The following is a 23,831-nucleotide window of genomic DNA, read 5'->3' as shown; positions in this document are numbered from 1 at the left end:
AAAAAAAAAAAAAAAAGAAGCCAGCCTCTCCTCATCTTCATGGAGAGTGTCAGAGGAAATTGTTTCCTCTCCCCACTGCTAACCCATTGCCAAGAAAATTTCTAGATCTGGAACAGGTCCATCTGTTATCAAGTTCCATGCTTCATTATGCAACACTTGGAGTTGATGAATGCCTAAAAAGACTGCTCATCTATCTCCAGAAGGTGACTGGTGTCTTTAAAGTCTTTTCTATTTTGCAGGAATAGGACCAACCATTTACATGCACTTTTTTCAGATACAGCTAGTTGTAGAAGCTTTAGCTTCTGCCTGAGATGGAGCCTTCCCCAGGATTCTTGTTGCACACTTTTCCTTCTCAATCTGTAGTGTTCAGGCGTGATGTAGTTACCCTTCTCTCTTTCCAGTCCCCAAATTATGAGAGGACAAAGATCAGGTGGGGTAGCATGTTAGCTCCTCGTTGGCCAACATGTTTTAGTTCTCCAAAACTAAAAATATTAATATTAATATTTCATAGAAATGATTTCTGGTCTTGTGTAATCTCCCAGGAATATGCATCTCAGGTTCTGGAGAATCTTTCAATAATGATGGTAGACTAATGTGTCTCTTAAAAAAAATTAGAAGGAAGCCRTCATGCTAATTGATGCGGCTTGCCCTCCAGTTTGTTTTGACCACACCCACTTTTTTAGATATATAAAAATGTCTTTACAAAGGTAGAGAGAGGAAAGAGTTGTAATTGTCTTCTTTTATTAAAAAAATCTCCTAGCAATAAGCCATTGTATGTTTTGTGCCAGAGTGTGTGACATTCCAAGTATCCACTTTTTCTGCATAAGAATACAAATTTCTGTTTCCTGCTTCATCAGGGTGTGTAGGGTTTGTGGGTGTGYGAGGCTTTTATCAGCCTGGAAAGTTAGGTAATCTCTTCTTTCCTGTGATGCTGTAGAATGTGTTATGCTTGAACCACCAAGAAAATGGTCTGAGAGCTGAAGATTGTTTATCTTCAGTGRAATATCGACATACGGCCTTTGACTACTTCCAGTACACTGGATGTGTGCAGGCCAGATCTGTCTGGGAGTCATCTTTGGCTAACTTTAAATTAGAAAAGGCAGACATAATTTTTGACAGGAAGGTTTTGTWGGTCTGAGAGGGGCAATACAATAGGAAGCAATGTGTTGCCAGACAATTAGACCTTAATATTTCTTATCTGCATCACAAGTATGGGGAACTTGTATCACCTATGTCCTTGATGGATGCCTAGTAAGATCTCTTCTTCTATATGTGTTTCATGTATTCTGTTGATTCATTTTTCATTTTAGTACAGAATGGGGAAACTTCTAGAAATCTTAACAATTCTGAGGGTAAAAGAATGCATTTGCTGTCTAGCACTAATGTGTACTTTTCCTTTTCTGACAGCACGAATAACAACTATGTCAACTTCCGCCACGCCTTCTTCCTTCCTATCTAGGGCAACACATTTTTATTGCCCTTACCTTTGTTTAGACCTTTGAAGGACTGAATCCAGCTTTTGAAATAGGTGTTCAGGACATATTCTTCTCATGCACTCAATAAATGTTCTTTTTGTCTTTTAATGGTTGCCGTTTAATAGATGGAGAGTTACCTGCAAAGGAAATATTTCAGGGATAGCGTTTTGAGGGTAAACATAATTAAAGTTCAAAAGTTCAAGAACTTTTTGTGCTTAAAACAACACAGTCAAGAAAGCAACAAAATATGGAAGGGGACAACAAGTAACTTTTTCCATAAACCAGAGTGTTTTTAAAATTCTTAATCTGGGATAGAGATATCACATGAAAATCAAAGGGTAGGGAGAATAAGAGTGAAAACWGTGTCTTCTGTGTGAAATGTTTGTTTCTTAGGACATTCAGATATAAGAGAAATACATAGGAAACAAAATAGGCTGAAGTGCTCAAAATGGGTTTTTGGAGTGAGATGAAAACTGATGAGTTTGAAAGCAAAAGGGTTATTTTAGCTGGAAACCTGAATGCAGATTGCATCCTCAAAAAAGATGGATAGCAGTGTGTTTCTTAAAAGAAATTTTCATCTAAAAAAGCCCCACATGAGTAACAGCAACAGGATTTTGTGATGCTGCTCTGAAGATTAAATGCATGTGGGAGTTGAATTTGTGTTGTCAGGCAGGCGCAGCCTCCTGGTGCATGATTTTCAAAAGGTGAAATTCCTGTTTTTGTTGTGCTAGGGAAATAGGATTGTATTTGTGTGCTCAGTAACAGATCTTCACAACAACTTTGAAAGGGTGGCTCAAGAAGTGAAGAACAACTTGGCATGAGTGTGATAGAATAATCTTTGTTTGACTTCGTTCTTAATTTCTTTGTAACGACTGAATTTTATTTGAGAGAGTATACTCACAGTAGCAGATCAGGAAATCAAGTAGCCACATAGGACCCTGCAGAATGATATACAAAATCCTGTTAAGGCCAATACGCTTCAGTAGCTGCTTCTGAGAATGTGGGAAGAAGGATTATGGATCTTAGTGAAATGAAGCAGAAATTTCTTTAATCATTACAAATTTGCTTCTGACTCTCTGTTGCTATCCTGTTGAATGTGAACATGCACTCATATTTCTGTAGTCTGCATGAAGAAGTGCTTGTTTCTATTTAATAAATWTCAAGATTTTTAATGATTAGAGGAGTATTTAACCACCTGAATGATACACAGAAATTGCAGACTCTGGCTTGCAAACAGTTGAAGAAACTTCTCCTTGTTCTTACACTGGAAAACACTGCACAGTTGTGTTTAAATTCTGTAGTTTTGCTACACAGTACTGTAGTTATACCAACCCATTAAACTGCCATCAGGTGTTGGCTGGTCGGTTACATTTGTTCACTAACTTTTATAGTGAGATGTCAGGGTTAGATGATTTTATTGTGGGAGGAATTGCTCTGTTTTGAATTAAATTATACAGGAAATTCTGGCATTCTTATTTTTATTCTTTTTTTGTAATCCCTTTTGCCCACAAGATTCCTCTTTCTTCTCCATTCTCAGGTTTTCTAGTTTCAAACTGCAGGATTTTTTCTTGTGGGGAGTTAGAAATGCAGGTTGTTTCTAGGCAACGCACATTTTAGTCTCAAGGCTTTGGCACCACAATCCTTTGGAAGTTGCATCAGAGTTAGATTTTTAATTTTCTTTTAATAGGTCAGAGTTGGAGAGTGGAGCAGGCTTTTATAATAAATGACTTTTTTTTTTCATCTAGAGAACACAGAATAAATTCAGAGAACCAGATCAGAGAAGCTTGTTTCACTTCCAACCATTCAGTTTCCAAACTGCTTGAATATGCACTGAAGCCATCTCCTTGAAATAGTCCTGTCCTTAAAATAGCACTCGTGATGCATGCAGTTACGAGGGCATTGTGGCTGCGTGTTTGTCCATGCAGCTCTTGGGTGTTATGGTGGGAGATGAAGAATTGGTGCTGGTCCTGCCTGCTCAGCCCCTTTTCCTTCACCTGCAGCACTGCAGCCTGTGCTATGGCTGGCAAGCATTACCACTTTTGTATTTGAAAATGAATAGTGCATAATTGTAAAGGTTTTGAATTGGGCCCTTTTTTTTGGAGTTGTTCTTCAGGAATGGTGCTTTCAACAGGATTAATATATTGTAAGCATGTGTGTATTAATTATAAAATCCTGACTTCTTGATCTCTTACAGGATTCTTTTAATGTTTTTGTATATTTCTTATCCTGAAATGTCAAGCCATTGTGTGGATTATAAGTCATGTTGAATTGAGCCAGCTAATGGCAGTTATACATCACTTTTTGTGAGGTAGTTCTGGATCATGGCATCTTTCCTGCAGAGAGACCGGAAGGCCTGAGTTTTCTGCTTATGCAGAGACCAACATGAATGTGGGAGAGCTTCACACACATGCACCAGTCTGCTGGCATCCTGCATGAAGTGCTGGAAAAGTGAAAAAACCATGTCTTTATCCTGTCATCTATGTTTATTTCCATATTTATGTTTTAGCCTCATATTTCCTTGAATTGAAGTAGCATTATTTACAGAACTGCTTGGTTGCAGGAACTCTTGAAAAATATTCCTGTTCCATTAGAAAACAAAATAGGATAACAAACATCACAAAGATTATCAGAATTTGAGAAGCACTGGCCCAGGATAAATGTTGTATAACATCTCTGGCATTCAGTTTAAGCTGACACAGACAAGAAAATCTGGTCTGCAGTGCTCAAATCCTTTCTTGGAGTAGGCAGTTATTTAGCAAGAAGTTAAATGATTTACTATTATAAGAAAAATTTGAATACAAGCATTCTCTTACCTCATATAGAAATGAGCATTGTAAATGTGAAAGTGCCTTTTTCCTTGGGCTGCTAAGCAATCATTTGCCTTTTTTCTCGTGAGCAGGAGTGTAAACAAAATCACATCTTTATTTACTTAAAGCTATATCTGACTTCTTTTTAAATGATAAGGCTTTTTAAAGGAGCAGATACATAAAATAACACAATTTGTCAAGCTTGTATTTTTAGCTGTTAACACATGAAATTACTTTAAAACATAGTTTTGGTTGTGTTCCTTACCTTGGAAGAGATGAGGTCTGAAGATTGAAATATTAAATTTTAATTGTAGCTTTGATGTTTTTCCCCTAAAAGCTGGAATTTGATTTTTGGTTTCAATTCCTTACGTGTGGGGAAGATAACTTTGTTCTTTCTTGATAAGTCCTTAGTGCTTACCAAGTGCTTTGTTTACAACAAAACTGTATTGTCTGGCTTTTTCTACACAGTGTTGACAATTTTGGACTTGGTCTTCTGCTTCAGACCAAGCAGATAAAACGCATGGTGTCATCATATGTTGGAGAGAACGCTGAATTTGAACGCCAATATTTATCTGGTGAGCTTGAAGTCGAGCTGACACCACAGGTAAGGAGTGTCTCTAAGAGACTGGTGATTTCCTTTCATCTAGAATAMTGAGTAGAACAATGCTTAAGTGCTCTTACAAAATTGTTTTGCAATACAAATATTTTGCTTTTGTGCAGAAGGCACTTGTTATCTATGGTGGGCTGACCCTCAYTGGACTCCAGGTGCCCACCAAAGCTGCACTCTCACTCCCCTCAGCTGGACAGGGAAGAGAAAATACAATGAAAGTCTTATGGGTTGAAATAAGTAAAGGGAGAGATCACTCACCACTTACGATTATGGGCACAACATACTCAACGTGGGGAAATTAATTTAGTTTATACCAATCAAATCAGAGTAGGTTAAGCAAATAAAAGCAAATCCTAACACCCCCTCCCCCCGCCCACTTTGCCCCAGCTCTCCCTTTTTCCCATCTGCAACCTTATTCATGATTAACCTCTTTCCTGCTGGTGGCACAGGGGGTCGTAGTCAGTTCATCACACATAGTGCCGTGCCTTCCTGCTCAGTAGGACCCCTCACACCTTTCCCCTGCTCCACTGTGGGTCCCTTSCACAGGATCAGTCCTTAGGAGCAGGCTGCTCCAGCACGGGCTTCCCATGGGGTCACAGCCTCCTTTCAGGCATTTACTTGCTTGGCCAGGGGATCCTCCGGGGGCTGCAGGGGGATCTCTGATCCCATGGGCCCACCATGGGTGGCAGGGGCACCATGGCTCTCCAGTGCCCAAAGCACCTCCTGCACCTCCTCCTTYACTTGYCTTGGTGTCTGCAGAGCTGCTCCTCTCACACATTGTGACTTCTCTCTGCTCTGGATGCATTTTCATCTGTGCAAGAAGTTCTTTCTCCTTCTTTAGTAGGTTGTCCCAGAGGCACTGCCACTGTAACTAATGGGCTGAGCCTTGGAACTGGCACTGGCTTTGTGGACATGGGGGAAGCTTCTAGCATCTTTTCACAGAAGCCACCCCTCTAGTCACCAAAACCTTGCAAACACAATACACCATCTTAGGGTCATGGCTCTTTTAAGAACTGAGTCTCTGTGTGAATTCCTTTTTTAAAAATTTGATCAATTAATTAATACATTATATTAATTTGAAGTGTGTATATATATATATATATATGCATATGTCTGGTTTTTTTTGAGGATTGGAGAAAAAGGTATAAGCATGTTCAGTACCGTGGCCCCATAACAGGGGAAGGAAATCAAGGAGGGGCTCGGTTCCCATCTTGGCGGCAGCTTTCGGGGATGTCTCGTGTGCAGTGCCTGCCATCTAGTGGGCAGGAGTCAAATGAGGAGATTACGTTCGTTGTGAGGCAAAACCCTTTCTGACTTGTTCCTTAATTCTTAACGAAATTTATCTCTGCACACTATTATGAGCCAATTTACAACTTCACTATTTAGTACCATAGTTTTAGTTTGTTGGCACTCTTAAGCTGCCCAAACAGCATGAATGAACTGAGATCCCAAAATCATCAATATCAATTATGTCCTATTGGGATTAACTTTTGTGAAGTTGGTGCTCTAACTTTAAACCTACAGCATGTCAGTGTGTGGCATTTTCAGCGGTGACACATAATCTTTGGACTTTACACAGCTATTTAGATAAGTTTCTAGGAAAAATAAGCACRTTAAGTTTTTATTGAGAGTGGTATCCTGAGCTCCCTCTCTTGTGAATCACAGAATGGGTCAGGTTGGAAGGGCCCACAGTGGTCATCTGGTCCAACCTCCCTGCTCAAGTGGGGYCATCCCAGAGCACAAAGCATAGGATTATATCCAGATGGTTCTTGTGTGTCTCCAGGGAGGGAGACTCCACCACCTTCCTGGGCAGACTSTTTCAATGTATGGTCAGTCGGACAGCAAGAACGTTCTTCCTCATGGTCAGYTGGAACTTCTGTGCATCAGTTTCTGCCCATTAACTCTTGTCTTATTGCTCAGAGTCACCGAGCAGAGCCTGGCTGCCTTCTCCTGACAGCCCTTCTTCAAATACTTATTGGCACCAATAAGATTCTTTCTCAGTCACCTCTTCTTGAGGCTGAACAGGCCCAGCTCCCTCAGCCTTTTGTCATAAGAGAGATACTCCCTTCTGCCCTTAAGCATTTTTGTTACCATTCACTGGATCCACTCCAGGAGTCTCTCTTGTCCTGAGGAGCCCAGAACTGGASACAGCAGTCCAGATACGGCCTCACCAGGGTTCAGTAGAGGGGCAGAGTCATGTCCCATGACCTGTTGCAAATGCTSTTCTTGATGCAGCCCAGGATACCACTGGCCTTGGCCACAAGRGCACTGCTGGKTTGTGGGCAGTTTGTTYTCCATCAAGGCCCCCAGGTCCTTCTCCTGGAGCTGCTTCCCAGCAGATCAGCCCCAGCCCATGCTGGTGCAGGRAGTTATTTCTCCCCAGGTGCAGCGCCCTGCATTTGACTTCATTGAATTTGAAATTATTCTATTCTACCCATCTCCCCAACCTGTTRAGGTCCCTCTGAAGGGCTCAACAGCTCTCTGGGGTATCAGCCATTCCTCCCAGGTTTGTACCATTAACAAACTGGCTGGGGAATGCTTCTGCATCCTCCAAGATGTTGATGAATAAGTTAAACAATACAGAGCCTTGTATTTACCCCTGGGCGACATCAGTAGTGACAAGCCTCCAATTAGACCCTGTGCCACTGATTATGATGCTCTGGAATCATCTGTTCAGCCAGTTCTCAATCCATCTTACTGACTTCTCACCCAGTCCATACTTTATGAGAATGCTGTGAGAGACTGTTTCCTAGAATTCCCAAGATGAGTGGAAAASCTCCTTTTATGCTCATTCAGCAGACCTGAAAATAGTCAAACACTAGTCATTGTCTAGTGTTTCAAATGTCACAAATCTCACAATGCCCTTTTTCCTTCCTATTTAATATTCAGTACTTTCATCTAGAGGGTTTGGGCTCCCTAGACASGTAGTTGGCTTTGTGGACCACAGATAAGCTATGTAGATCCAGCATGGAATTAATGGGTCTACAGTGTGTAATTGTAAACAGTAAGATGAATTAATTACTTTCTAGGAGCTATGGGGATTTGAAATATTTGTGTCCAGGAAAACAATCTTTTTTAGAAAACTTTGGTGTGCGCTTAGACAAAATGAGAGACTTTTGTGTTATTGTTGCATAGTAAAYGAGAGATCATGGTGAGATCTTGAAATGCTAAGGCTCCCTGGAACACTAGACTTTGTATCATTGCATGGTTTGCATCTTGCCATCATTTTGAAAACCCGCTTGAAGTCTGTGTTTCTTGCAAGATAACTGGGGAAAATGCAATCTATGCTTTAGAGTCTGTTAAGCTGGATAATTGACCATGATGTTCTTGTCTTGCTTTGAATCCAGAAAAATATATTTAAAAAAAAAAAATCCAGGAAATGACAATAATGAAAAGCAAATGCATATTGTTGGCARTAAATCCATGATGAAGGCTGATGAGGAATTTTTGCTGGACATAGAGAAGAATGCAGACAGGGTGGTCAAATAGAGTATAAATATGGCTCTGTCAGCTTCTTGGTATTCTTGGCATGGGCAACCCAGATCACTGGACTCCCTCTAACTTCTCAGTGTGCCATGCTTGGCAATTTCAACTTGGAGTGGATTCTGAAGTTTTTCTTAGGATGCTGAAGAATGAACATCAATGTGTAGGACTGTTAGAGAAGAAAATTTTTCTGGGGTATGTACCCATGTGGGAAAGAGAAAAAGAACTCTTGTAATATTCTCAGGGGTAATGGATTGGGAAACAAACTGAAGGAGAAGAGACACAGCCAGGTGTCTGGGATTTGTCAGGTAGTTGTATGACAGTGTCATCCTGAGCAGTTTATGACTGTGTCAAGCATTTTTACCAAATCCAGTACCAGTTCCACACAGGAAAGCTGAAATGTGAGGAAGAAACAGATGATCACATCTGTCTACTGAGTATCTAAGAAAAAGCTCCAAATGGCAGGACATAAAATAAAGTTAATGTAAGCCATTTATCAAAGTTTGATTTGTAGTTTCCAAACAATGACTTTTTAAATGTGTTTTCCTACAGGGTACACTCGCTGAACGTATTAGAGCAGGAGGAGCAGGAATCCCAGCATTTTACACCAGCACTGGCTATGGGACTCTGGTGCAGGAAGGGGGTGCACCCATCAAGTACAACACAGATGGCACCATTGCCATTGCCAGCCAGCCAAGAGAGGTAAGAGGCCTGAGTGCCATTAGAAAKCCTTCACTTATGAAAAATGAATTTCTAGATATTTGCAAGATAAACAGTAGTTTAAGGAGRAGTTAAGTTTAACCTTGCTATATTCCAGTAACTGGGTATCTGTGGAACCTGACATGTTAGTTTTGCTCCCATTGCTTACTTCTGACCTCTGTGATGTGTTAAAACAGTTTCTACAGTTCTAGAGTGATTTAGCATCAAGAACTGGTCCAAGTGAAAGCCTGTGTCACTGAGTTATTCTTCACCTTGCTGTTCTCTGACCAGGTCTGCTGTGTATTCTAACAAAGTTTTGTCCCAGGCCACTGTAGTGCATGGAGCTGTTTAAAAACAATCTCCTATTAGGGGGGCTGGTGCACTTTAAACCCTGTACCATGCAGTAAGCAGCCCTGCAGCTGTACGTGGAGCTTCAGCCTTAGGAGAAATGGGATGTTTTCCTGTTAAACTGGGAAGCTGACACAGATTCCAGGAAATGCATTTCCCAACATTGGATCCCAAGATTGCAGGAAATGCAAGTTAGTCTCAATATTTAAAGCTGCAAATGAATGAAAAGAGTGTGGCTTTCAAGGGAGAAACAAGGATTTAGTTTTGAAATTGGATGTAGAATTTTGAGTGAGGAAAAGAGATCTGTGCCACAATTTTACTTTAAGAAATGAGTGGGGCTAATATTGTGTGTTCTAATTAGGCTGCATACAAGATTAAATTTCTCATGGGTTAAGCTGATTCCCTCTAACCCATGACTTTAATGCATTTTACACATGACTATTTGCAGTATCTAGACATTGACTTAATATTTTTTATTCCCTTAATTTTTTTTTTACTGTATATGTCATTATGATGTTGTACCATTTGGAGGAATGTTTTGTTCTTTAAATAGCTTATAATTTTAAAACTTTTCATTTGATTTTCTTTTGACATATGTGGGAAAATCTCTCTTACTCTCCTCAGTCTAATAACTGAGAGGTCTAATAACATGACTATTGTGTTTTGTTTAATTCAATTCTCCACATCCATTTTCCATGGAAGTATCATTTAAAAAGGCTCAGATCTCCTTTTATGGTACTGAGCTGATTTCTGATACATACATTTCTCATACATCCTTCCCCTTTGAGCAGCTTCAAAAAGCTCTCAAGCAATATTTGTGTGTACTCCAACCCATTGTTAGAGTTAAGAGAGGTTAAGAGAGGTCCTCTTTTCTCTCTATATATGATTAAGACARCTGTGTCTCTGTTCCATATTTTGGCTTCAGACACAGTATCATTCATTGCAAATATTGATCACAAATGCAGAGAAAACCAAATGAAAATCAGTCTGTCAGATTACGTTATTTGAATAGTTTATCTCAAATGGACTTCATTTTGGATTTGGGGTTTCAGATGGTGGGCAGTGTTTATGAACTTTTTCAATAATTCTACATTAGCATTTCAGTTCTTGGTTAGCTGGTAAATGACAAAGCATGTCTAATTCCAGTAGATGGAGCTGGAGGAATGTGGATTCTCATGTTGTTTCACTAGACACATTGTGATAAAACAGGGATTTACAGCCTTTCCAGGCTTCTCTGTTATCATGCAGTTTCTCAGTTAAAACTTTATGCWGTACAAAAAGAAGTCACAATATAATAGTCTGTGAAATTAACACCTAAAATTAGTATTATGCATGAAATCTGCTGGAAGAAACCTGCATCTCAATTTTTCATTTTTCTCTGTAGGTGCGAGAGTTTGATGGCCGTCACTTTATTCTRGAGAAATCGATTACCGGAGATTTTGCTCTTGTGAAGGCATGGAAGGCTGATCGTGCAGGAAACATAATTTTCAGGTGTGGATTATTTACTGGTGGGAAAATATTATTTAATAGTTTAGTTAATGAAAGAGAAGGAGATTCCTGTCTCCTGTGTTACGGCAAAATGTTTTASTGATTTCACATTTTTCATGTTGCCTTTCCCTACAGTCAAATTGCACTGCTATAAAACACCGAAATATAATTACTTTTTCTAATGACTTCTGAGAATTCAAACATAGCTGTGAAATAAAACAGTGGTAGTTAAAAATGAGACATAGCAGACCAAAGTCGCTATGATAATGGTTGAGAAATTTAGTGATATTCTCTTCCTTTCAATTTTCATGTTAGTTTGGGTCCTTTTTCTTAAACAATTAAAGGCTGACCCAAGAAGTACAGGTTCATATAAGACAGATGAGAAAGAAACCGAGTCAGTCTTCTGGCCAGTCAGTGATGGGAAAACTGATTTTCTCTAAAGAAAACTGTGTTTAAAGTTGATTTGATCTCAGTGGTGTAGGGAGAGGCATCATATGAATTTAAACACCTTTGCAATGAAAATTTTGACATTACACTAGTGAGAAAATCTTTTATATGAAATCCTCTGTGTGTGTTCTGGATTGTCCTGAACTGAAGCAGGAGAGAGGTTTGCTTATGTTTAATGCCTGGTTTTTATTTGTTTGTCTTATGGCTATCAGATGAAAAGGTAAGTGTTGTAGTTTTCACTTGCARTTTATCACTGCAGATGCTGATTGAAAGTCTCTTTATACGTATTAGAACAAACAGGATGTTAAAAAGMAACAGAAAAATATGTGTATAAAATAATATTCATAAGGTATAGCTTTTCTTTACATATTATATTTATTATATTATATGTAKTAATAATATTAATATTATACAATAATGAATAATGAATAATATAAGATTAAAATACTTGGAAATTAATAAATAAGTTTTTATTTGCCCAAATCTTGACATCCTGACTTGCCACTGGCAAGGTGATAGGGTTTCTTGTTGAAACTAGAACTTTTTTATGTGAGTGCAGATGAATTTGATGGCTGCTAAACTGCTCTCATTAGGCTCTAGTACACGGAATACAGGAAACACTCTTCCCTCTTGGCCTTGTCTTTTTTTTGTTCCTGCGCCACTACTCTCTCTGTGTGTTTACCCTCTGTCTAGCTACTGATGCATRGTAGATATGTCTGAAAAATTCTTTCATCCTCCACAGAAACAGACTGGTTGTGTTTTCCTTTTACCCCCTTCCTTGATGTCCAGTTGTTCTCTATTCCTTTACTTCTTCCTGCTCCTTTCAGAAACCTTCCTATGTCTCCCACATTCACACAATACAGCTGATACAAGATACAACTTCCATCTGTAGTGAAGACCTAAAAATCTTCAGTCCTCCCTTCAATTGTAGCTGATCAAAGATGGAAACATCATCACCTGTCTCATTCCATACAGAATATTGTTAGCTCAAAGGATGTTGGGTATGATAAGCAGTGACCTATCCTGTTTGTGGATGAGACATGATTATCTGGTGACCTAGCACAGTGAAACACAGGCTCATCTTACAATTTGCTGTCTGCCACCACTTTCACTGCAGTGCAGTGCTATTCATAGTGTGTTTCCTGTGACTCTGTGGGGCCAATAGCAATGGTTTAAGTGTCTGACAAGCTGTTAATCACAAACTAAGAGCTTTTATAAATTTAAAGGATGTACTTTACATATGCTTACTTAGACTACAGGCTGGCATTCATTTTCTATCTATTCTCATACATCAAGCTATACTGTTGGAATCCAGAATGGAATCAACTTCTCTGGAAAGCTGTTTTTTAAACTGTTTGTTTTGTTTTGGGTTTTTTTAAAGTGATGCTTCATGGGCCCTAGATCTTTTGTTCCATACAGCATGTTGTGGCTGCTTTCATTCCAGGCACCTTCATGCTGGGTAGACTGAGTATCACTTATCAGTGCATCACTTATCAGTGGCTAGCTTTTGCCTAACAAAGGCCTGTTTCTGACCCAGTRGGCAATCCTTTTTGGGTACAGTGTATTAGCAAGACAAATAATCCAAGACTCCCTCAAACACAATGAAATAATCTCACCTTGTTCCTATGATAAATGAAAGGATGCATATATGGGCAAGTTGCTGTGTTAGTCTGATGCRGGTACTAGTTCCACATAGCTGAACAAAGTATCTCCAGGTCTAAACCTCCCTCGGAAATTTGCTTATTAGGGACATCAGGGAGTGCCATTGCTTCTGTGGATAGTCATCATCAAATCCCAGAATGGCCTGGTTTGGAAGGGACCTTGGAGATCATGCAGTTCCAGCCCCTGGTTCTGGGCAGGAGCACCCTTCAKGTTGCTCAGAGTTCCATCTAGCCTGGCCTTGAACACTTCTGGGAATGGGGCATCCACAATTTGTCTGAGCAACCTGTTTCAGTTCCTCACCACCCTCAGTAAAAAATTTCTCTCTAATATCAAGTTGAAAACACCCCTCTTTCAGTTTGAAGCCTGTCTCCCCTGTTTTGTCACTACATGCAGAACTTTTAAAAAGTCTCTCTCCATCTGTCTTGAATACTCCCTTCAGGTACTGAAAGGCTGCAGTTTGGTTACCTTGAAGCCTTCTCTTTTCCAGGCTTAACAATTCAAATTCTCTCAGCCTTTCCTTGTAGGAAAGGTCATCCCTCTGATCATCTTAGTGGCCTCCTTTGGACTGGCTCCAACAGATCCATGTCCTTCCTATGCTGGAACCCCAGGGCTGGATGCTCCAGGTGGGTCTCAGCAGAGTGGAGCAGAGGGGCAGAATCCCCTCCCTCCCCTGCTGCCCACGGTGCTCTGGGGGCAGCCCAGGACACGTTTGGCTCTCTGGGCTGTGAGTGCCATGGCCGTGGCATGTCCAGCTCTCACCCCCAGCACCCTCAAATCCTTCTGGGCAGGGCTGCTCTCGGTCTGTTCATCTCCAGCCTGGGCTGGTACCAGGGAAGGTCCCAACCAAGGAGCAGCACCAGCACCTGGTCTTGTTAAACCCCATCTGATTCCCATGTGCCACTTGTCTAGGTCCCTCTGGATGGCATCCCATCCTTCAGGGGAGCTAACAGCACCACTCAGCTGGGTGTCWTCTGCTTGTTTGCTGAGGGTGCACTCCATTCCTTCATCTATGACATTAATGAAGATATTAAATAACACTGGCCACAATACAGACTCCTGAGAGAGCACCAATTGTCACTGATGTCCACTGGGACTCTGAGCCATTGTCCCTTAACCTCTGGATGTGACTGTTGAACCAATTCTGCATCCACCAAACRTTGTATGCAATCAAATCCATCTCACTCCAAACTAGACATGTTGTGGGGCTGTAAAGCCATGTCAAAGGCTTTGCAGAGGTTCAGATAAATAATATCTGTAGCCATTTCCTATCCACTGATGTGGTCACTCCATCATAGAAGGCCACTATATTGGTCAGGCAGGACTTGCCCTCGGTGAAGCTGTGCTGGCTGTCCCAAATCGCCTCCCTGTCCTCCCTGTGACTCAGCACAGGTTCTAGGATTATGCACTATGATCTTCCCAGGCAGAGAGATGGGATTGGCAGGTCAGTAGTGCCTGACATCCTCCTTTAAAGCTTTTTAAAGATGGGAACCATCTTTCCCTGTTTCTAGCCACCTGGTCACCTGACTGCCATGACTTTTCAAATATGGAGAGTGGCTTGTCTGCCTCCTTAGGTTCCCCTCCCTTTTCATCTGGTACCGTTCTGCTTTGGAGTTTTTCTAACCCAACATGGTTCAACTTTACAAGCAAATGTGTGGCTTGTTGGTGATGAAAACAAACTAGTGATAAAGGAGCAGAAAAGTTGAAGGGATGACCTGAGTCAGAGCCTCTGCTGTCACAGTCTTGTAAGGTCATCTCTTCATCTAGTTCTACAATACATAAATTCAGCTCATACCTGAGGGGTCCCTGCACCTTTGTACCATTAGGTATGTAGTGGCTGTAGCTTGTTGGTTTAGTCTGCTATGAAACAGTTTTCTGTATTTTGCCTCTGGGATAAAAGATGTCATGCCTTTGGGCCAGCTTAGAAATCCAGTGGAACAATGGAACTTTGTAGTCGTTGCTGACTCTAGATGTTCAGAAAATTATCTTAAAATGAAAAGACAACTTTGTCTAGCTAGTTTTTTAATTTCCTACTGCTAACCCCTTAACATTATCCTGTGTTGGAAAATAAGAGTAGTGCTTCTGGTTTTTCTCCTTCTGGATGATGCTATCTTTAGAAATAAGGCCTTTGATCCTACGAAACTTCTGGATGGTGTATTCTTTAAAAATAAAACCTTTAATTCTGTAAAAGACTGCTGCTTCTGAAACAACTTTACTAAGTCAAGAACAGTCTAAATGGCAGAAGCTTTTATAAATTATGTCAGATTAGAGCCCATTAGCTCTTAATGTCAAACTAACATTGAAATGCTTTCTTGTATTTTTTTCCCAATGCAAAAATAATTTTATATCAGAATCTTTTACTGTCAAAATAGCCACTGCAATCTTGAGAGTATTTGTGTCAGAAAAGTAGTCATATGGGAAGAAATATTGAATTGTTACTTTTGTCATCTCTCTTCTCCCGTCTGTATCCTTTCCTCAGCTATTTTAATTTTGCTTTTGAAACTCCTCTTTCTCTTCTTATTTGCAACTTTACCTGGTTTAGTGTAGGTTTTCCTGAACCACTACTAACTAGTATTGTATTTGTCTCTCAGAGGAGAATATAAATTCACATTGTGGTTGGCTTTGCTTTTTTTTTTTTGTTTCTTATTCTTACATGCTTGTTTTGGGTCTATATAGCCATTGAGAATACTCTTGTGTAGAAGACAATCATAGAATCATAGAATCACAGAATATGCTGAGTTGGRAGGCATCCACAAGCATTGTCCAGTCCAGCTCCCCCAAGAATCACACCATGTGCCTGAGAGCATTGTCCAAACACTCCTTGAATTCAATCAGGCTGGTGCTGGGACCAGCACTGCCCAGGGGAGTCTGTTCCAGGCTCCATCGGGTGAAGAAGCTTTTCCTGATATTCAGCCTAAACCTCCCCTGACACAGCTTCAGGCCATTCCCTTGGGTSCTGTCACTGTCACCACAGAGCAGAGTTCAGTGCCTGTCCCTCCTCYMCTCCTGAGGAAGCTGTGACTGCACTGAGGGYTCCYCTCAGTCTGCTCCAGGCTGAACAGACCCAGTGCCCTCAGCCACTCCTCACTTGGCTTCCTCTCAAGGTCCCTGTCATGTCCCTCCTTTGGACACCGTCTGATAGTTTAATGTCTTTTTTACATTGTGGCACCCAAAACTGTCCCCAGCACTCGAGGTGAGGCCTCCCCAGCCCAGAGCAGAGCGGGACAATCCCCTCCCGTGCCCGGCTGCCGATGCTGTGCCTGATCCCCCCAGAACACGCTCGGCCCTTTGTTAGAGGCTTTGTCAATAAAGCAGCATTTTCCCAAGCCAGATGCCTTTGGGTATACTTTGATCGCTCCGGTGTCGGCAGCACAGATCCCGTCGGAGCGGCTGCGGTGCCGGGGTTGGGCCGCGTCCCTGCCGTGCCCGCCGGAGCCCCGAGGGGGCAGCAGCGCCCCGCGSTTCGCAGCGGCTCCGGACGGTCCGAGCGCGGACGGACGGACGGACAGACGGACAGAGGGCGAGCACACGGGAGCGCAGCGGCTGGACTCCATCCTCCTGACTCCATCCTCCTTTTGCCAGCTTCAACGATTCTGTGATTCTATGAAATAAGGGTGATCAGGAGGAAAAAAAAGCTTCCATGGAAATACGGCGTTTTGGAACCTGTTTCATGGATTTAGATGAAAAATTTCCAGGGATTTTACTTTTTAAAGGAGAAAAATGCCGAGAGGCTAGCAATAGAAGACCAGTAAAACCTTCAKAATTTTTCTTAGTTATTAAATGTGCCACACAGTTTGTTTGGTTTCTGAAAAGTACATAGAGGGGCTTACAGATAATTTGTTTCCGCTATTCCTACTAGGATTTTGGGGCAGATCCCAAAGCAGGTATACATGTCATGTTGCTTTTATTCTCTAGAGATTCTTTTTCCTTGATTGAAAGATTCATTTCCTTGGTAGAGAAATGCTATGTGGGAATAATTAGGATGAATGCGAGAGTCATATAGTGAGTGCCAAAACTAACACAGTTTTTTGCTGTTTGGTTTTTTTTGGTTTTTTTTTTCTTGGTTTTTTTTAGTAAGAGAATTGGATTACATTTACCACTGGGTAAAGCGCTATCCCAAGTCATAGTCTGAGTTATAAAAACGTACTTGAGAGATTGTTAAGAAGGATGCTGGTCCCCTGTGGAGATTAATTTCATTCTTTGTGCAGCGAAATAAAGGCGTTGTGCAAAGTCCAGCTTGCCGCTGCTTCTGGATCTAATAAATGRAGATATCAGTAACATACCCAATTTCAATTAAACAATATGCTGATTGAAAGTCAAAAGAGCTGTAATGAATACTTTCTAATGTAGCAAAATATGGTTTCATTTCAGATGCATCTTGCACAATTCCATAATACTTTTTCCTCCCTTGTACTTTTTTTTTTTTTATTAGTTCTGCTATTTGGCAAAAAGCTTTGTGATGCTTATAATACAGACATACTTGTAGCTTGTCTCTGAAAAGTCTTTCATTGTATTGTTAAAGCCTTTAATATGTACTAATTCTCTCTTTTTTTTTCTTTTTTTTTCTTTTTTTTTTTTTTTTTTTTTTTTTTTTTTTTTTTTTTATAGGAAAACTGCAAGAAACTTCAACCAACCTATGTGCAAAGCTGCAAAGACAACTGTGGTAGAGGTAGGGAATTGAAACGTAGTAAGTCCTATACCAGTATAGTCAACATACCCCTTTGTTTAATGTGTTATTYTAGAGACAAGATGGGCAGATTTCAGATCACTGCAGGATTTCAAATCAGGGACAGTGGTCTAGCCTCTCTCCTTGGATTGCATCCTCCTGACATTATGCTCTGCTTTAGTGATTAATTACTTAGTTGCCCTACATCTGATCCTGACCAGGACATTGAGTTCACTGTGATCAGCCTTTGAAAGGGAAACAAAGCAAAAGCCCTCACATTTGTTAAATAAAGTAATATATGGATGGAAGAGGAAAAGAGTAGGTTAAGCTTGAGAGGATCCACATTAGACTTTATGCAAAACTTTTTGAAAAGAAAATCAAGTGTATAACAACACACATTAGGCAAATCATGGACGTATCACAGTTGTGGTCTCTAAACTCTAATAAATTGCGTAAATATCRCTCCATAATGAGATATAGATGTTTGGTTGTGTCATGAGAAAGAGGATGGACTAAATGATCTAGAACTTTCTTCCAATCTTTTTGCCATTTTTCTTTGTCTGAAATGATAATGTTTAAAAACATGAAGCTGCCTACACTAGAAAAATATTGGTGCTAAGGCATAGCAATATGTAAAAGATCGATTGCTCTACTAGCATTTTCTTCACTATCTGTTTTTTTAATATGGCTAATAAAAGCTAAATATGGTTAGGCAGTAAGATCAAGGAAAACTCTTCCAGACTATTTCTACTAAGTGCATAAGTAGATTAGGCTTTTATTTCTTCAGTTGTTTTTGTTTTTTTCTTTTCTTTTCTTTTTTTTTTTGGGGGGGGGTGGGGAGGGTGGTTTGGGTTTTGTTTGTTTGTTTGTTTGTGAGATGTTACTTGGAAAATATAGTATTTACCAGATGACCTACAGTGACAATGCAGCAAAACATTTTCATGTTTTGTTTTCAAGAAAGGTTTCAATTATTTTTCTATTTAAAAATTCAATGAAGAATCTTTCCTTCTAGACACTTGTCCTCATACCTTGTTCAGTCTGGTATTTGAAGAATTTAAGTAGATCAAAGCCTTCCACCTACATTCCATCTCATTCTCTTTCTGTTCTTCTATCTACGTCTGATAGGGTAGAATTTTCTTGTCAGTGAGCAGCTGATGTGACATTGTTCTTTTGTAATTCTACTTTTCAGTTGTTAGTAGAGCTGTTGTGAACTGTCCACTCTGAGCCTTACTGCATTTTCAATACCATTTAAAAAACTGTCAACCTTTTTTGCAAGATGTCAATTAATATTACTTTACAATTCTATTTTTATGGACAAATTAGATAAAAAATGCATAACCACAGATTTAGGACAAATATTTTGAGCCATCCTTGACTTAACTTCTAAATGTCATTCTTTCAAAGAGGAATTCAGAATGTTGTGTTTGGATTTAAGGGCTCAAACCCAGTGAATCAGGAGGAAATATCTCAATATGGTGTCTACTCATCCTCAGTACTGAGCATTATTAGCTGTCTTAGCTCATTCCTTAGGTAACTGAAGCAACTAAAATTCTGAGTTTTGCCTGACTCCTTAGTTCRTGTTGTTCAATGCATTATCAGTCAAGGGTGAAATTCTCAATCCCATTTACAGGGAGAAGAAAAAAGTTTGTGTAGGGTAGTATTTCATATACTATCTTGGCAGCAGGGATTTCTAAATTCTGGTGTTTGTTTCTAGCTCTGATTCTGTTTTTCACTGACTGAACATTTAACTGAATTTAAGCAGACAGTCCTAGTCTCTAGAAGTAGAGACCTGAAGCCAACCCTGCTCATTTTCATCAAAACATCTACAGGTCAGGCTTATCCTCAAAGATTTAGTGATTAATTGGGGTTTTCAGGATTGTAGTTTTCCGCCTCCCTCAGGTGTGCTTTGGTTTCTAATCATTGGTAAAAATATGAAATGGCATTTGGCATAGGAAGATACTGATGAAATATAAACTACTGGAAAACCAGTTTCAGTGGATCTATGAACTTGGTGAAAATAGGAAGCCAACTGGAAATCAGTTACATTTGTAAACTTGTCCTGCTAAGTYAACCCGAGGAACTGTGAAATCTGATGTGCACACGCAGTGAAAGACGTTATTTCTTTACTTCATACTGCTGTTCTCTGTGTGTTTTACACACTCTTTATCTGAAATACAGACAGRCACTTAATATTTGTAACAATTCAGAGGCAGAAGATTTTGGGGTGTGAAGGATGAGAGGCAAAAAAAGCGCCCCCCACTTCTCAACCTCACAGACTAATAGCTATTGTTTACTTAAAAATTCTCCTGTATTGTGAGAAGCAAGACTGGCTGTGCATAAAGGCTTCTGAAGAAGGAGTAAGTCAGGCTGTACTATTACCTGTTTTGTTTGGGACACACAGCGGAGAATTCCTGATTTTTGAAATGTCAGATTAAACTATCAGCTTTGTTTATTTTATTTTGTGAACTTCGGCCTCTGTTATTTAGAATAGGGAAATGGTCAGAAGCAGACATTCACTACTCATTTTGGGATCAGAAATACACAGATTGTAAACGTCTAATGAAATGCAACAAGTGCTTGCTGATCTACAATTTTTTTAACTGTTACATGCAGCTCTTTTGTTTATCTAAGTGAGAAGGTATAGGGCCTGCTTTCAAGATAATAAGGATGTATGCTGAGGAACAGATAACTGTAAAAATCCAACTATGCCAAGTCCAATGTAATTTATACTTTAATTTGAAGGGGAAAATTTAATTTAAAGGTCAAAAAGAATTTTCAACTGAATTGCATGATTTCTGTTATTTGGAAGTTAACCTTTGCAGAGACAAATATGAAGCAATTTTGCCAGCATCTGTTAGTTTGGCTTTATCTAGTTATAAAAGCAAAATGATGCAAGGGGTTCATCTGCTTCTCACTTCAGCTTGCAGAACTTGCCCAAGTTAAGCATGCAGTCAGACCTGTAGCTTTGTTTGAACCTGAGCTCACACATACACTCACCCTGAGGCTTTCAGCTATTTTCCACATCYATAAACACTTTCCTCCTAGTGCAAAGATGGGAGAATTGAGAAATCAGCTSATATAAAAGAAACTCAGGCATTACATACAAGCCACCAGCCTTTGTAAAGGTTGAAAGGAAGAGTGTGGCATGTGAAGAAACTTAAGGAGTTGCGTAGTGTTATAGATGTGGTAACAATTCCAACACAGCTGAACRAAGGTCATGCTGAATTGAGGAGGTGGTCAGGACCCTCAACAGAGCTGTTGAATTCTGTGATGGAAAATGAACTGCGAGGCAGCTTGGAGTTGCAGGGAGGCCTCTGGGATGTGTACCTGGACTCCTAGGGCAGGGTGCTTCTTAACGCRTGCATCTCACTGTGGAGACACCTCTGAGCAGAGGTCCGCTGGAGATTTTGGTCATGACATCTCATTTTTTTTGTAGGGAATTGGGGCAACCCAAAGCCATGGGAGAAAACACACTCTGACCTTGCCAGGTGTGGATGTTGTGACAACATGGGAAAGCGTGTTGTGAGCTTAGGTTCTTGCTTTATGCCAGAGAGGAGTACATAAACAACCCTAACTGTCCCAAGTGACCCTGATCTGTTTCATTGTTATTCTCTGCTGTGACACCTACTGAATATTTGTCCCCACTGAAGTGCTTTGAGATCTCAGCCATCGCCACAGTGAAAGTGTTTGGTAGTGGTAATGGTCAATATATTTAGAAATATTTATTGACTGGCTGTTTGAATATCCAGTTTGAATAATTTTCTTGTTCAGATCGCAGAAGATGGCTAAATATATCTCCTTGGGTAAATAGCATTTACACCTCAAATAATATCATGGGAGGGAAAAAAAGAGAGTGTACTTTCTCATAAAAATGCATTAAATAAAAATCATTAAGCCCTGCATTTTATCTCTGGTTGCCTAGTAACAACACAGCCACATCAGTGAGCACCATTTTCTCAGGTACAATGAACTGCGTGGCACTAAGGGACAGAATCAGACTGAAACAAGCTATTTGTATCCTGTTATCTGTGCTAAATCATGGCATCTGATTTTATTGAGGAAACTGGAAATGAACCTTTTGTGTGTGTGTCTGTCTATTCCTCCAAATGCTTTAAGAATGGCAAAACTTTCTTCACAGGCATAGTTCTGTTCTGAGGAATTCTTAGGTTTTTGCACAGTGACAGTTTACTATAAAAAGCCTGTAAGTACCATTTTAAAGTGAAACAATACTTAATAGAATCTTTTTTTGTCACCTGGATGGTCCAGCCATGGAGGTCAAAACTGAATCCTGGTAGAGGATGGACTTGGGATGGGCACAGACTTCACAGTARTGTGTTTATGTGAAACCACAGATCAGGATGAAGGATGTAGAATTGAGGTCCTTCRGTGCAAATGCTGTGACCACTGAGCTTTTGTGTTGCTATAGCTGTTTTTGATATGATTTGATTGCTCGGTGATGAGTCTGTGTGTGCTCAGGCAATGGTTGTGAGGGAGTATCCCATGGATCTGCAGTGGGGTAAAGGCTTTGTTTGAGAATCCCATTTGTCACAGTATGGACACTGAGCTTAGTCCTACCACATTACCATCTATTTTTGGCACAAGTGACAGTAATATGCCATAATATGGTTTGCCATAATATGGTTATATAATGAATTATATACATATATATATATATATATATATATATATATGTATAAATATAGAAATCTTTGCATCTTAAACATGTCAGTGGTTAGTCAGGGCTTTTGACTGCATAAGTGTATTTATGTGCCCAGACCTTGGCTGNTATATATATATATATATATATATATATATATATATGTGTATAAATATAGAAATCTTTGCATCTTAAACATGTCAGTGGTTAGTCAGGGCTTTTGACTGCATAAGTGTATTTATGTGCCCAGACCTTGGCTGAATCCTGAGTCAGAGATTCCTGTGGATCTGAATTTAGATAAGCCAAATATAGTGTGTARACATTACAATAACCTTTCCCAGAGGAACCTTAATTGAGAGATTTGAGTGAACACTTGTGGCACAGCAACTCTGAACAAGCTCATGATGCTTAGAAAGCATGGCAAAATATCAGGAAAATGGCAAAATATCAGGAATACCTCTTCAGGAAGACTGATTTTATAAGCTTGAAGACTTGGGCTGCTGAAGTCTTCTAGGAAGAATAGCTGAGAAGAAATGAAGTTAGGGAAAGACCATGTTAATGATTTTGAGAATAAAATTTTTGTACATGGTGAAAGTTTTGGAAGAGCAGTAGGAGTTTGACCTTGATCACAGTTTCTGGGATCTCAAACACAGAAAAGACAAATAAGGTGAGACCATGGCGAGAAGTCTGAGGCTCAGAATTACAAAGCCCAAACCGAAAAGCTTAAGTTCTAAGAAATATCCAGCCCAGTATAAAATAAAGAATACTTGAAAGTATTCTTTTTAGGATTACGTACATAATGGACTGGGAGACCAAGGATACTTCACTGATCAATGAAGTAAGTAAAATTACCAGTGCAGATTACAATGAAGGCAGAAGTGTTTAATGCCTTTTCTCCTTCAGTACTGAGCAAAGYTGACAACCAGTTTGGTTGCTGTAATGATGCCAGTCATAGAAAAAGAGGAAGTGAGAGAAGGACAGGAATTGAAATCCAGGGACTACTAGTATTGTTTTGGAAAAGTACCTCCAAGAAACATTTGCTCACTGTTGCCACAGCAATTTCAGTTTGCCAAAAAGAATCCTAGTCCCAGACTTAAATACTCTGTTGTCGGTTTTATTTCCCCTMATTGTATTTGATTCCATGCTTCTGTGTATGCATATGCTTATTAAAAWCAGAACAGAAAAACAAAACATTTGGACAGCTGCTGTGCAGACCATCTTAGAATGATTAGAAAAATACTGGAATATAAGTAGTAATGGGCTAGAAAGCTGTTCATATGGTAGCTCTTGTCACATTTAGTTGCCGTGCTTCCGATTCAAGTTATGATTCTTGGAGTGTCCTCTGCAGGGCCAGGAGCTGGACTGGATGATCCAGATGGGTCCTTTCCAACACAGCACTTCTCTTCTCTTCTCTTCTCTTCTCTTCTCTTCTCTTCTCTTCTCTTCTCTTCTCTTCTCTTCTCTTCTCTTCTCTTCTCTTCTCTTCTCTTCT

At 39.9% G+C, this 23,831-nt stretch overlaps 1 protein-coding gene across 1 annotated transcript in view; it reads left to right on the top strand.

Moving 5' to 3' along the window:
* OXCT1 (3-oxoacid CoA-transferase 1) overlaps positions 1–23,831 on the top strand; it is an 84,297-nt gene that overhangs the window by 11,267 nt on the left and 49,199 nt on the right. Inside the window, exons 4-7 of the mRNA XM_057364718.1 lie at positions 4,751–4,886; positions 8,928–9,077; positions 10,807–10,913; positions 17,625–17,685. Coding sequence (XP_057220701.1) covers positions 4,751–4,886; positions 8,928–9,077; positions 10,807–10,913; positions 17,625–17,685 — 454 coding nt within the window. The remainder of the gene's footprint in view (positions 1–4,750; positions 4,887–8,927; positions 9,078–10,806; positions 10,914–17,624; positions 17,686–23,831) is intronic.

The sequence above is a fragment of the Malurus melanocephalus genome, unplaced genomic scaffold (genome assembly GCF_030028575.1).
Source record: "Malurus melanocephalus ecotype Western Australia unplaced genomic scaffold, MMel_1.1 scaffold_41, whole genome shotgun sequence".
Classification (NCBI taxonomy): Eukaryota; Metazoa; Chordata; class Aves; order Passeriformes; family Maluridae; genus Malurus; species Malurus melanocephalus.
The sequence above is the reverse complement of the archived record's forward strand: the minus strand, read 5'-3'. Positions and strand labels throughout refer to the sequence as shown.